General features: G+C 41.2%; 1 protein-coding gene across 4 annotated transcripts in view; it reads right to left on the reverse strand.

Moving 5' to 3' along the window:
• The window catches only part of LOC121284965 (alpha-1,3-mannosyl-glycoprotein 4-beta-N-acetylglucosaminyltransferase B-like), a 277,514-nt gene extending 274,576 nt beyond the window's left edge, over positions 1 to 2,938 (reverse strand). For all 4 annotated transcript variants that reach the window (XM_041200995.1, XM_041200975.1, XM_041200984.1 and 1 more), the window contains exon 1: positions 2,318 to 2,938. In XM_041200995.1, coding sequence (XP_041056929.1) covers positions 2,318 to 2,408 — 91 coding nt within the window. In that variant the 5' untranslated portion in view covers positions 2,409 to 2,938. The remainder of the gene's footprint in view (positions 1 to 2,317) is intronic.
• Positions 2,939 to 15,412: the final 12,474 nt, after the last annotated feature.

Genomic DNA, 15,412 nt, shown 5'->3' on the forward strand with positions numbered 1-15,412 from the left:
GCAGACTTGCTGAGCTGGGATTGCACAATGTATGGGTAAAGATTGTCTTGAGTAATGTCAACATTGCTGTTCTCAAGTTGAAGTTTGCCTTTCTCTATAGTTTTCATAGTCCTTCAATTAGAGTTACCAAAAGCCTCACAAATTGCCTAACTTTTCCTCCACAAGTTGCATTTTCTTCCACTTTTCTTAAACGAAGTATGTTCTGTTTAAGGGTGTGTGCTGTCCCACTGCTGCTCCCACCCAGGTGGAAAGGAGGAAAATCTACCTAGGAAGTTTCTTATTGGAAAGCAGGGGAGTACTTCACCGCGAAGCTGCATCGAAGCAGAGCCGCATGTACAAAACCCGGAATGATACCTGACCATATTGGCACTTAAAAATAAAACTGCTGGGGCTTTGTAATTAGACATTTTATAATAATATTATTGTGTAGCCAATCAATCCCTTTAAAAACCTGGGTATGTAACAAAAATGCACTCGTTCAATCTTGTAGCACAAGGGCAATTCTAAATTCTGCTACATTCTCATATCAGGACCAACTGCCAAGGCACAGTAAATCAAATCTTTATCAACTCAATGCATCACTGCGCTCTCCATTTACCTGCAAAAGCAGGATTGCAACTTTAGGGTCTTTCGTTGATAGTGTCCAAAGCACAGCAGTATGAGTAAATGCCTTAAGCAATCCAAGTGGCTTGTGTTTATGAGGACACCCTTACTGTCCAGTACAATAGTGCAGCCAACGGGGTATAACAATATTATCACCGTACGATATTAACTGAATTTTCATGTAGTTCACACTGAAATAAAACGGGGTGTGGATCTTTAAACTGCTTTACTTCCCAGCAGCGGAACATACAGAAAAAGTTATCGGGATCACTTAGTCCAGTAAGTGTAAATTGTCTTACATAATTCCAAAACTAACAAGTGAGTAATCTTCCATGAATTAAAAATAGTAACTACCCTCTTTCATTTCATCTTGGGTTTAGCAACAGCCCTGCAGCTTTTGTTTAAAATCTGACCTGTCTTGCTGAACCTAATCGTCTGCCTGCCTTTCTGTCTCTCTTTGCTAACATCACGCAGACCTGCCAAGGCATCGTGACCAAGCTGTCTGGACCAGAGACTTCCCCACGCAGTGGGTATGAGATGTTCATTGATTATCATTATTGATTGCAGACTTTGAAAGAAATAAATGCCATTCGCATAATAACTATTTCCATGCTAGTGTTTTTGACCGAAACATTTATGAATGCACATCGCTTTTAAACTCGACATTTTTAAAGTAATTCACTTTGCGAATCCTTTTTGTGAAAGAAAATAGCCCAAAAAATCCTGAACTGTTACACGTTCCAAACATAATGTCACATAAGCCAGAAGTCGACCACTTAGCCCTTCGGGTCTGCCATTCAGTGAGGTCATGGCTGATCTGTGACCCAAGTTCAAATATCTGCCTTTGCCCCTGTAGGGCGTAATACCTTTGGTTAACAGAGATCTACCAATCTCAGATTTAAAATTAACAATTGGCGGAGCATCAACTAATATTTGTGGGAGAGAGTTTCAAACTTCTACCGCCCTTTGCGTGTAGGAGTGTTGCCTAACTTCATTTCTGGGCTGCGTTCATACCGCCACAGTTGTGTCCCCATGAAAAAGTTGCAGTGCAACGCTTACTCAGATACCGAGATCTATGATCCCTATGTTCCCTGAGCCTGCTCCTGGGAAAAGGTAAGCCAGGAATAAGAAAAACTGCAAATGCTAAACAGGAAATGTTAGAAGTACTCTCCGAGAGAGAAATAATTACACCCAGAACCTTTGTGCCCCCTGGTTTAACCAAACCTTTGACAACTTTCTTGACTCAATGTTGACGTTATTCACTCAGGTCAATACAAGGGTGACCCAGTATGACTCTGAAAACTGGGAGACACGGAGCTCTGAGATTTGAGACATTCAGGGCCAATTTTTCACCATTTTGAGTTCCCCAAGAGTGCATTATTAACCCAACCATAACAACACAATCAGATTCTGCTCTCTTGGTTTGTAATTTCAATGGTGTTCATATTTAAGTTCAGCATTCATTTTTTTATTTTGACTTTCTGCTTATTACGAGTGGAATCAGTGACTGGGGTGGACTTGGTGATTACAGAGAGTGTAAATGCACAGATGCACACAACGTGCAGAATATTGTAGCTTTCTTTAGATCCAAAACAGGCAATATCAACTACAACCAACTACTGTCTAGAACCAACCGGGCTTGGGTATCTTCAACCACCTGCCTACCAGCCATGGTGAGGTACAATGTGCCCGGACAGATAAATGCCTCACATACCTTTCATATTCAGCCGGGAAGCGAACCAGGACATTGATAGAAATGCACCCAGGATGAGCACTGTTAAAACACTTCCATTCCTGAGCCTCATTTCATGTCAGAAACATACAAAGCGGGCAGGTATCTGCTGGTGCTGATTATCGTCTGGTCTGAGGGACGGGGGCAGGCTCTGCGGTATTAATCCAGGTGAGCACTGTCTGTTTCACTCTCTCCAATAGCTCTCCTTTTGCCTTCCTCCTCTCAGCTCACTCTTCTGATACAGTAGTTTCCGCTGTGACCGTATCTACTAGGGACAGCGTTCCACCTTGTAAATTTATTCTATTTTCTCCTTCATGTATGCAGTCCCTTCTGTTGCCCGCTTTAAAAAAAATCTCCCAGTTTTTATCTTTTAGTTCATTTCCACTCTATTTCTTCCCAGATTTTCTCGACCATTTCTCCATCTCTTTCCTCTCCGTCAGCTCCGCTCTTTATGCGAGTTTTTCCTCAGTTCACTGGACTCGCTCGCTGCCAAATTTGACTCTCCGCTCAGACGATTGTCATGGTTTCACAAGTGTCTTTTGTCAACCCTGACAGTCTCCGCCCTCAACGCCGCTACCCTTCCTTCCTCTTGAGTGGTTCTCACTGAAGTAGCATCTCTATCTCACACAATCATATACACACACAGTTCCTTTATTTAGTTTCACTTTCTATCACTTCTCGATATTGGTAATTGCTCCCTTTGTGTCACCCAGGTATTCCGTTTGCGTGTGTGTGAGCCTCTCAGGTGTTGTTCCCTGTGTGTGTGCGCGCGTGTGTCTCAGGTGTTGTTCCATGTGTGTGTGTGTGCGTGTCCTGAGTTGCCCCTGTGTTTGTGTCCCAGGTGTTCTTCCATGTTTGTGTGTATGTACCAGATGTTGCCTTAGTGTGTGTGCGTTTGTGACTGTGTGCATGTGTGTGTCTCAGGTGTTGTTCCGTGTGTATCCCAGGTGTTTTTCCGTGTGTGTGTGTGTTCCCTGTGTTTGTGTACCAGGTATTGATCCCTGCGTTTGTGTGTGTGTGTGTGTATGTGTCATGCGTTCCTTTTGTGTGTCCCAGGTATTGATCCCTGTGTGTGTGTGTGTGTGTGTGTCTCAGGTGTTGTTCCCTGTGTGTGTGTTGTCCCATGTGTTGTTCCATGTGTGTTTGTGTGTGTGTGCATGTGTGTCTTAGGTGTTGTGCCCTGTGTGTGTCTCAGGTGTTGTTCTATGTGTGTGTGTGTCAGGTGTTTTTCCCTTTGTGTGTGTGTGTGTGTGTGTGTGTGTGTGTGTCAGGTGTTGTTCCCTGTGTGTGTTTGTGTGTGTGTGTGTGTGTCTCAGGGGTTGTTTCCTGTGTGTGTCAGATGTTGTTTTGTGTGTGTGTGTGTGTCAGGTGTTGGTCCCTTTCCATTTGTGTGTGTCCCAGGTATTGTTCCTGGTGTGTGTGTGTGTGTGTGTATGTCAGGGTTCATTCTGTGTGTGTGCCCCCCTCAAGTGTACCTCCTTTGACTTTCTCAACTATTGTTTGTTTGTTTGTTTGTATTTTGGTTGCTCTACCCTATACCTGTTTGTATTTCTGTTTTCAGTCCTTTTTCTCAAAACAATGACAATTATGTCAAAAGAAAGCTTAGACTTCAAAGTGGTCTGCAGCTTGCAACTGTCGGAATCCAAGGCCTATCCTTTCACACTTCTCTTCCATCCTTGCTTTTGAGATTTGCATAACTGGTATTATGTGTTTTGCCCATTCTTTGCTTTGTAATTCTGATATGCTGGCATTTACAAAGAATAAAAAGAAATGGTTTCCAGGATTTTGTGGAAGTGGTAATAATTTATAAACTAAATATAATGCAATTATTTAGGAAAGAAGTTGTGTTATGCACCTCTATTCCCTTTGACATTTACACACCTTCAACTGCTTGGTGTTTTGATCCAATGAGGGTCCGAGCCATGTGGACCATGAGTTTCTAAAAATGGGTGAAGAATGAATATATCCATATGAATGAAAGGAATTTTGACTCCACCTAGTGGTTTTCTGATGTAGTGCAATGTTTGAAGCAGGTGAAGTGAGAAATGGGCTTTAAGGTAAAGGCAAAATACTGCGGATGCTGGAAATCTGGAACAAAAACAAAAAATGCTGGAAAAACTCAGCAGATCTAACAGCATCTGTGGACAGAAAGACAGAGTTAACATTTCGAGTCCTTATGGCTCTTCTTCAGAGCTAAGGGAAGTAGGAAATAGGCTTTTATTGGCACTGCTGATTATTTAATTCCCATGGAGTTTGTGTGGACTTTACTTACATCATATAGTGCGATATGCAATCAAACCTGTTTCTGCAGATTTTTTGAAGAGGAATTTAAAGCTGTTTGATTATATGTAGGCCACAAATGTGTTGCTTTTTAAAATTCATGTGATGTGGGCCTCGTTGCCGCTCCCTAATTGCCCTTATTTCTGGAAGAACGGCAACAGAAAAGACACTGCTGGTCAGGCTTGTAGAATTATGGTGTTGCGAATGCAACTCAGTAGATGATTCAGATAAACAGTTTGTGAACTGATGTTACGCGGACACATTTCGTATTCTCATGTTTTCCTTCCTAGCTTTCTATTGATGGGGTATTAGATGTGGTTTGGTACTAGGCACATGAATTGCATTTTTTTTTGATCCTGCACTTTCCTATGGTTTTAAAGAAGGGCTTGCATTTATACAGTAATATAAAAGCAAATATTGCAGATGCTGGAAATCTGAAATAAAAACAAAGTGTTAGAAATGCCCAGCACGTCTGACAGCATCTGTGGAGAGAAACAATTAAGAGTTTCCAGTCGAATATAACTCTTTTGCATTTATACCGTGCCTTTCACGAGCCCAGGGTAACACAAAACATTTTACAGTCAAATAGTTTTGGAGTATTGTAATGCAGAATACCTGCATCCAATTTGCACACAGTGAGCCCCACAGACAGCAATGTCACCATGACCAGATATTCCTGTTTTGGTGCAGGATAAATATTGGTCAGTGTACACTGGGAGAAATCCTCTGCTCTTCTCTGAAACAGTGCCATGGACACTTTTGCATCCACCAGAGAGTGCAGACAATTTAACGTCTAATACAAATTACAGCACCTCCGACAGATTCAACAGGACATTTGCTGAGTACTGCACTGAAACGTCAGCCTAGATTATATGCTCAAATCTCTGGAATAGGACCTTATAACTTAGAATTTATTTACCTTACCACTAAGCTACAGTTGAGTAGTACAACAGAATTATTAAAAAAAGGTATGCCTTGAAAATGTTCTATGTTATATTAGTTCAAAGAGGGTTGGAGTGAATAGGTTAATATGTTTGATAAAATGACAAAGGAATTTCATACAAAAAAATCAAAACTGACACTCCAGTGCAGTACCAAGGGGGCCCTGTCAGAAGTGCTGTCTTTCAGCTGAGTCACCAAACCGAGGCCCCATCTGCCTTTTTATGATGATATAAAGATCCTGTGGCATTATTTCAAAGGAGTTCAGGGGAGTTATCCCTGAGGTCCTGGCCAATACTTATCCCTCAATCGGCATCACATAAACAGACTATTTGGTCATTGTCACATTGCAGTTTGTGGGAGTTTGCTATGACTACACTTCAAAAAGAAAGTACTCAATTGGCTGTAAAGCGCTTTGAGATATCCGGTGGTCATGACAAGTGCTATATAAATGCAATCTTTATTTTTTTCCTTGTCATCTGTGGCTTGGCATTAGCACATTTGCCTTAGGTAGCATGCTTTGGTTTCAAGTCCCATTCCAGAGATCTGAGCACAAAGCACTCAGAGTAGTACTGAAGAAGTCATTATCAGAGGTATTATCTTTTGTATAATGTGTTAAACTACTGCCCTTCCTGCCTCCTCAGACAGATGATGTAAAAGATTCATGTAAAAGATCCCACTAGACTATTCCAAGACCACGAGAGGAGTTCTCCCAGTTTCTTAGTCAATGTTAATTGTTTAACCACCACCTGGATAAAAACAGCTGATTTGGTCATTTATTTCATCAGTGTGTGTGAGACCTTGGTGCAGCATATGGAAGTTGAATGCCACCTTTCCTACATTACAACAGTTATTAGGTTCAAAAGTACTTAACTTGTTGTAAAGCGCATTGGGACATCCTGAGGTCATGCAAGGTGCAATAGAAAAGCAAGTTTTTTTTCTTTCAAGTGTGGTACTAATATTTGCACAGACTGATTTCAATGTATGCATTTTGTTTTATCAGTGAATTTTGATGTTCAGTAATTTTTAAGTCTTTCTTTATATTTGCAATCAATTTTATAAAATTGTTTGCAGTTTATCACTGCAAAAGGTAGAGAAACATGAAATTGGTGGAGGCATTTGTGTGTGCTATGGATCTAATTACAGAACAACATTTATAATTGCAACAGTGACTATTCTCACCATGAAAAAAAAGTTCAAACCACTTTATTTTTGATCATATTCTTTACAGAAAGGCCCAGCAGGTGTTTCAGAATGTGAAGTCTACTATATTTTTAAAAACAAAAACTTAATTTAGATTCTCAGTGATTTCCCCCTCCACTCCTTTACCAATGTACAGTATAGCTGCAACAAATTGGTGTCACTTGGGTTTTGGTATTGGGGTGTAATCTTATACTGCTTGGGTTACAATAGAATGGAAACGGGTGCAACGTATAAAGTTTGAAAGGTTTCCGGGTGGTCTGTTCTTCAGTAATAATAGAAATCTCATTTGCATTTGGATATTTGTTATGATGCAGTAGATGATGTGTGCCAGGCGGATCAAATCCACGAGGGAAACTTGATCACGTGGTCACAATGATTTCACAATTTGTATTTTATTTCGAGATGCGCGCCCTGAATTCAGTGGTAATAAGTCTACCAAGACTCTAAAGATTTTTTACAAAACTAAATTAAACATTTATTTACAAAAGAAAAGATCTCAAGCACATACATAGGTCTACAAATTACTACTATAATAACTCCTAAAACCCCTAATTAATCTGGCTTCCAGTTACACCTCTGTTAAGGCAATGGTAAAAAAATAGATTTAAACAGATCCAGACAAGTCAACACAATACCCTGGACAGCAAAATTCAAAGTAGTTTTTCCCAGCTTTGGTTTCTGTAGACAGCAGCTTAATGCACAACTACTGGAGGCTTTTCACGCTTCTGGCAGATCTCACAACGTCTTCCAACACATAGCCTCATTCTCCTTTATACATGTTTCTCCCTTTTAATGCACATTCCATTGTTCCTATGTGTCTTTGGAACTTTACTTTTCTCATAATATAAATCATTGCATAGTGCTAATATTATCAGTAACCTTTGGGAAAAATAAACACACTGTTTGGCCTAGCTTCTTTGGCTAGGTGTAACATCCTAGTATCTCTTTGAAATTAAAACTACCCTGATTTATCTAAAAACGCAAATTCACCTCACCTCACATTCTAAAACTTCAGCCATGTTTATGTATTTAGCTTCTTTTGATGAGTCAAAGCCTCCAGACCAGCTGTCCCCAATTCAATTAAATCTCCCCTGCACGCACACAAACACAGAACCTGTTCAAAACACACTATTAACCTACTTTTACAATAAATCACAAAAATATTGAGAATTATTATACTCTTGTGACACTATCATTCAGCAACACTTGTGCTTTTCCCTCCACAATTTCCTTCCAATAATAGTTTACAGCTTTAGGAAGAAATGGTTCCACAGCAACAGCAACATCCTGGCACTGTGCCCAGATAGCCCACGCATGAGCCTAGTGGTCTGATATGTGTGGATGTGAATGCCATTGTGGTTGAACTTGATTCTTGTTCGCACTTGACAACCACACATGCACACTTCCCCTATTCTGATTGCTGTTGTCTCTGAAGCTCAGGGACAGTAAAGTCAATTTCCAAAGGCTCCCTGTAGTATTCACTGTCTGTGGTCTGTGACCTTCTCCCACATCTATACTAATACTGCTGTAAGACAGGGCACTAGAAGAAATGCTACCAGAGAACTGTTGAAGAGTGCCTTGGGAATGCCTGTCCTCTGATTTTGCTTACCCACTCTATGGGAAAGCACCTGTGTTCTCCTTACTAACATCCCATAGCAGCACAGATGGACTCAGACACACAGTTCATAAGAGATTACAAAAATACTCCCATACCTAACCATTTCATGATAGTGGTGGTGATGCCTTAACTTGCCAAGTTTAAAATTGACATTGTTCTGATTATAACCTTTTATAAATTCTACTAACATATTAATTGACCTAAAAGTTATTTGCTTGAGAGTTAATAACGGTGGCCATGAAATGAATTTTCGTGAAGCTCCAACAGTAATAAGTTGAGATAAACAGCAGTTTGAAATCTGAACTGAGTAAAAACTGAAAATGTGAAAACATACACTGCGGGATCATCTATATTAGAAAAGGATAAAAAAAGTTTATTGTTTTGATACAATTTATAAAAAGAAAGATTTTTACCGAACACTTAGTCTTTTGCTAATATATTACAGTATAGCCAGTGGCAGTAGCCACAGCCTCATTGCTAAATGCTGAGAAGTAAATTGGAGAGCACTATTAGCCTGGAATTTGCCTTTGTAATGACAGCAAAATTCTCAATGATCACTGTCAAAATTGTATAAAACTTACAGCACCTTTTGTTGCCTTCACATTTACAATTAAACCTGGAAATCCAGAAGTTTGCTATCAGATACCCTGCTGCTCCTCAGGGCTGTTACAGTCTTTGCAGATGCAGTCAGCAAAGATTCAGTGATTTCACATGAACTTCACCTTTTAGGCATTATTCTCACTGCAAAAAAGTAAAAGTTTAGCCTTGTTGAATGAAGTGTAGCTGAATTTTTAACACCATGTTGTCACAATTACTAATAACCAACCTCTCTGACCCTGTAAAACTGATGTTAGAAGTCTTCAATGTCATTCCCTCCATTTCTTGATAAAAATTCCATTTATTTTTAAAAATGAAATAACCTTTTGTTTTATTTGTTTAAAGATTGTTTATAATTTTTTTCTTTTTTCTTGGTGGGTGTCACTGGCAAGGCCAGCATTTGTTGCCCATCCCTAATTGCCTTTGAACTGAGTGACTTGCAAGACTATTTCATCAGGCAGTTAAGAGTCAACCACATTGGTGTGGATCTGGAGTCACATGTAGGCCAGACCAGGTAAGGAGGGTAGATTTCTTCCCTAAAGGGCACTAGCGAACAATCCACGAACTGAAACTAGCTTTATATTCCAGATTTAATAACTGAATTCAAATTCCAGCAATTGTCCTGGTGGGATTTGAACCCATGTCACCAGAGCATTAGCGTGGGTCTCCAGATTACCAGCTCCGGCTCTCCATCACCCCCACCCCAATATTCCCATTAAGCCACCATCTTCCCCCTAAAAATGTGACATTTCAGTCTTTACCTTAATCTGATATATATGTCCTAATTATTATTATGTTTTTGCACTCCATAAAATGATTTTTAAAAATGATAATCAGCACCTTTTACTTCCAGTTTTGCTGTGAGAATGCTTCAATCTGATTGACTGCTCGGCCTGTTTGATAACTTCCCCCATGGAGAACATCAGAATGGAACTGACATCGCAATAGGAGAAATCAACAGCGCAGAGCCCGCTCAGTCTTTTTGGATAACTTTCTTCGTGGTCCCTTCACCACTGACGACCACCAGATCCAGGCCATTGCCTTTCGCAGCACAAGAAACAAATTCAAGATTTCAGCACTGACACTGAATGTAGATGAGCGGTCAAAATCCGCCTGTCTTGTATGAAGTCACCCATGGCACAAAGATGGTAGCCAAAAGTTATCATCTTGGTGTCACAGGTGGCTTCGATACAATGCTAAAACAAGGGGCCTTCTTCACTTGGGATTTAATGTGCCTAACATAAACAAAATCTAAGGAAAGTTTCCCGTTTTTGTGCTCTTGACACGGATCATCACTCGATAGGAGGACATATGGGAACATTGAATGCTGAAGGGGGCGTGACTACTCCACAAACTCATCTGATTCTCCGTTCCCGTGCGAGAACTGAAATACTGACAGCGAACGTCAAAATCCAAAGCAGGAAACAAACGTGGTAAGAATAAGACCCACTATAGTTTGACTGACTTTTCAATGTTAATCTTGCCTTTCAAATGTAACTCAAGCTCTGAGTGTTGACGAGGTGGAAGAAAATGACTTGCGGGAATTACAGCGTTGGGGGGGGGGGGTGGTGGGTGCGGGGAGGCGGCGCTGAGGAAAATACATCAAATGTTGAAGGTGGATCAATGATTCTGGTCTAAATTCTACATTTAACGTTCTTTATATTCATTATGGTATTGAGCACATGGTAGCATACAGTTCTGGTGCATTGCATGTGGATCAGGTGTTTTATTTAAAAAGAGTAAAAATCTATCAGATTACTATCACTGCTTATATTATGTTTGGATGGAATGCCAATTATACAAACACGATTGCACAAAAAATGTTAATTATTAGGGGTACAGCCATAAGACCCGCTAGATAATTGGATTAACATTCATTTAAAGCCAATGCTGAGACAATTGTTTCAATTACACACCTAGCCCCAGTCATTTATCATTGAGGTTGATCATTTTAATTCGATTGCATTCCAAAGCATATAAGAACCTGCAGGCACTTGTAATACACAAGAGCATTTGGTGCTGATGTGTAGCTGTGCCAGCTGCCTCACTTCATGTGTAATGCCTGTGTAGCTGCAGTTTCCAAAATGCAAACTAGGTTACATCATTAATACACTTAACATCAAATGTAACTCGTTGGGAAGTTTAGCTTAAAAAAAGTAATTGGCTGGCTGTGCCAGGGGTAAAGCTACCATCTGGTCACACTGGGCACCCATTCACTCCCTCCATTACCAGTGCACAGTGGCAGCAGTGTGTACCATCTACAAGATGAACTGCAGGAACTCATCAAGGTTCCTTCAACAGCACCTTCCAAACCCACAACCATCTAGGAGGACATGGGCAAGAGATAGATGGGAACATCACCACCTGGAAGTTCCCCTCCAAGTCACTCACCATCCTGACTTTGAACTATATCACTGTTCCTTCACTGTCGCTGGGTCACAATCCTGGAACTACCTTCCTAACAGCACTGTGGGTGTATCTAGACCACATGGACTGCAGTGGTTCAAGAAGGCAGTTCACCACCATAAGAGCAACTAGGGATGGGCAATAAATGCTGGTCCAGCCAGCGGTGCCCATATCCCGTGAGTGAATTTTTAAAAATCTGACATTTGAGTTCTGGCTAGTGCTGAATGTGCTAATCCCAGCCATGGAGGCACAGAGTAATTGGGATTTGTGTCACTGGCCTAGAGTGGGGAAAAACATATGGATCTATCCACAGTTCTGAGGAGGAGATTGTGGTTGGAAATATTACATAACACCCTCGGGTTCATGTTTCCTGGTTCCTGTTAAGGGACTACTGCTGAAAAGTGTGCATGTCAGGTGACGGCAGGTTTGGCTGTGATGCCCCCGAGGTTGAGCATTCTGCCTTCACTCAGCGTATAGGCTTGCACACGTAGAATGCCCACTTGGGCAAGATATTGGTGGGCTTATCATGGAACTATACCACAACATGTGTCACTGCTTTGAAGAGAGTGAGAAAGAGCGAAACAACTTTAGAAAAAATAATATGCTGGTAACCTTTAGCTTTTGGAATTTCAGCTATCTCATGCTGAGAAATTATTAACAGGAGTGGTACATGTCACTGGACAGTGCAGCTGCATGCAAATATCTCTAAATCAGCAATAAACCTCATCCCCGGAGGCAGAGGAGTTTCTTCTTAAGTGGCACCAAATGGATATAACACCCCCAGCCCCAAAAAAAAATTCTCAGGAGTTCATTTTAAAAGTAAAGTAGCTGCATAGAACAGAGAGGCTCAAAGTTTGATTCCCAGTCAGTGCTGAGTTAATCTAGGGTAAAGCTTGTGGAAATTGGCCTCAGCCCTCCTCGGTTAGTGAAGAAAATATTGTCCAGCGATCCTCCTCCTTTTTCTGCAGCAACATGTATGGAGATCAGCTGCGGACAGGAATGGACTTGGCTTTTATGTCTACCTTGCCAGCATATAGTGGCAGTGCTTACATATGAATAAAGGCCATTTGGCTGAGGGTTCTGAAAGCAACAGATGCACTTCCAGAAAAGGTCACAAAATAGCCATCATGAAAATAAACTGCGGTTGATTCTTCCTTTCTTATGGCAGTGCTAAGCCCTATTACAGCATTTCTACAAGCATCCTGGCTGAGATTAGTTATTTCAGTACAGACTGTGTAACCAACTTGGAATCTTCCCAGCCAGGAGAGAAGGGAGCCCTTAATGATCAATTTCACAGCAGTATTGGCAGAACTAGAAGAGAACATTACTCAATCACCTTTTGACCAAAAATGATGCACAATGCATCGACACCCAAGAATGGAATAGAAAATATCCTAAAATATATAGGATATACATACTATAAGCTCACTCTTAAATACAGCTCCCTATGTTTCAAGGGGCATTATCTGTTTCAATGAGCATGATCCATTTCAATGTTGATGATCTATTTCAATGGTCTGGTCTGTTTCAGTGAGCATGGTTTCTTTCAATGGGCATTGTCCATTGTCCTCAGCCCACTTGCCATCCCAGTGATCCTAGAAACAGGTTGGTAATTGGTTAGTTCTTGTGAGATCATGCCTGAAGACCCATTGCTGCCCCAAATGGGTTGATGCCTGAAAATTTTCAAAGTCTGGAAGATTCACCCAAAGTGTCTCACACTTTGAGGATTCTTCAATCTGATTGGTTGAAGAGTCTTGCTGTTGCTTGTCCTGCTCACAGATGGCACAGATCCCCCATAGAGGGTTCTGTGCTGAATCAGAGACCCAACAATAGCAAGTCTCCACTCAAAAGCCTGCAAAAATCTCTGTGGACAGCTGTTTATTAACCCAGCTGTTGGATTCCTTCTTTTGAGCTTTGTTTCCAATTGGGATTCAAAAAACCTTTAAATTATGAACCAGAATTTGAGCAAATAAATTTAACCTTCTTGACATGCAAACCCATTGACATGTTTAGGAAGAAGGGTGCAGGCAGAAAATTTCACGTTGTGCATACTTCTTCCAAATGGGATTGCAAACATTTTTTGGAGGATCTGAGGGCATGTCCCCTGGAAAATGTTGATTTTTTTTTACATTTTAAGATGGCACAATTTATTTTAAACTCTTACTCAAACAATTAACTTGATTTAATCTAAAAGAAAATCTGAAAGTTAAACAACATTTGCGTATCCTTCTTCTTAGCCAGTCCTTCGGGATTGAGGATGACATGCTTACACTCAAGTTTAATGGGTTCTGAGATGGCTGATAAGTCCAATACACAATCTGCAGATTCTGCCATATGCAGGGCAGGTGGTACTTGAAGGGTTGGGTAAATGAGTTTGTGTGCTCTCTCCAGTGCCTAGAGTTTGCCTCTGCATGTTCCTAATGAAGTCTTTTCCTGCGTTTCAGAATGAATCTTCTCCATTTTGGTCGATCACAAGTCAGGGACTCCTATGAGTCTGCAGGGATGTTTGATCTCTTCAGGGATGCTTTGAGGACAGTACTAAAGTGTTTCAAACTGTCCTCCTGGGAGTTTCCTCTGAGCTCTGAGTAGAGCAACTGCTTTAGATGTCTGGTGTCAGGCATATGAGTGACATATCCTGCCCAGCGGAGCTGGCTTTATTAGCACTTCGATGCTGGGCATTTTGGCTTCGGAGAGGACTCAATTGTTGGACTGCCTTTCTTGCCACCAGATTTAGAGGATCTTGCAAAGACACTGCTGGTGGTATTTCGCCAATGCTTTGAGATATACATTTATGCAAAACACAAAACTGATCATAATTGCCCCAAGGTTTTCTAAACAGCTGCTCTCCCCACAATTTTCACTTCACAAATGTATTCCTGTTCCTCTAAGCAGTTGTCTCCCCAACTCATTTTACCTATACATTCTCATGATCCCACTTCCTTTACCACCCCGCCACCCAATCAACAGTGTTGTTTTTTTTAGGTTAATAAGGTCAAATCATAGTGTTGCAGTGAACATGAAGCGAAGACAGTGTGAAGAGTGTAAGAGTGTTCCAAGCCCCTGAATCTCTGACTCAGCCCCAATATCATAGTTGCTATCTTTTGCCTATTTTTCTCATCAAATCACCTGCCTCTGCATTACTCTTTCTAATTTGTATTTCCTGCAACAAAATCAAGTTAGTGTTGCCAACCCTGAATGGACACGTTCCTAGAGGTTTCATCACGACATCCAACTTCCCTGCCCCCATAGTCCTGTCAATGGACACCCTCAGTGTTCCGCTTTCCCATATCAATTGGAAAGCAGTTAGGCTCTTCATTACCCAACTGAATGAACGTTGATTGTCAGTCAGCCTTTTTCCCATTTGATATTTTTATAATTAATAAACAAAACTGTTCAAAGAAAATGATAAAGAGTACGCCATTTTTAATGCCCCCCCCACTGCCCCCCCAACACTCTTTCTGGTTACTTGCAGCTGTCCTAATGTTTAATTCTTGGATTCTCCATGATAATCCTCAAGCGGTGGCAGCCCTAATCTACATGCAAGGAAGGTGTTACCTGTGCACCCCAACTGAACCATGCAATGAGTGAATTCTCTCAAACTGCTTATTCTCTGAGGTGACAGAAGGCAGCCAACAGAGGGAGATGGAGGAAAGCCTCTCTCCCACTCATGCACACTGGCCAGCAGATGTCTCCTCACCCCTCCATTCTGCCCTCAGCCCGGCCTGAAGACTGCCACTTTTGTACCCAAGACAGGGAGGTAAGTTATAAAATTGGGCACTCTAGTTCCCCAACACTGCCTGCCAACAGACTTTCCCTACCATATTGTACGTTCTAGCACTTTGTGACCACAAATACAGCGATGGACAAAGACAAAGACAGACCCTGGGATGCAGTACAGGGAGAAATCAACTTCACAGGCCCCACTGAGGAAGGACAATATGGAACTAAAAACAGGAGCGATCAGCATTTGTGAAGGGGGTAAGAAAGCAGAAACATGAGGTGGATAGAAAAGTGTGAAATAACAATCTGACAGG

The sequence above is a fragment of the Carcharodon carcharias genome, chromosome 1 (genome assembly GCF_017639515.1).
Source record: "Carcharodon carcharias isolate sCarCar2 chromosome 1, sCarCar2.pri, whole genome shotgun sequence".
Lineage (NCBI taxonomy): Eukaryota > Metazoa > Chordata > Chondrichthyes > Lamniformes > Lamnidae > Carcharodon > Carcharodon carcharias.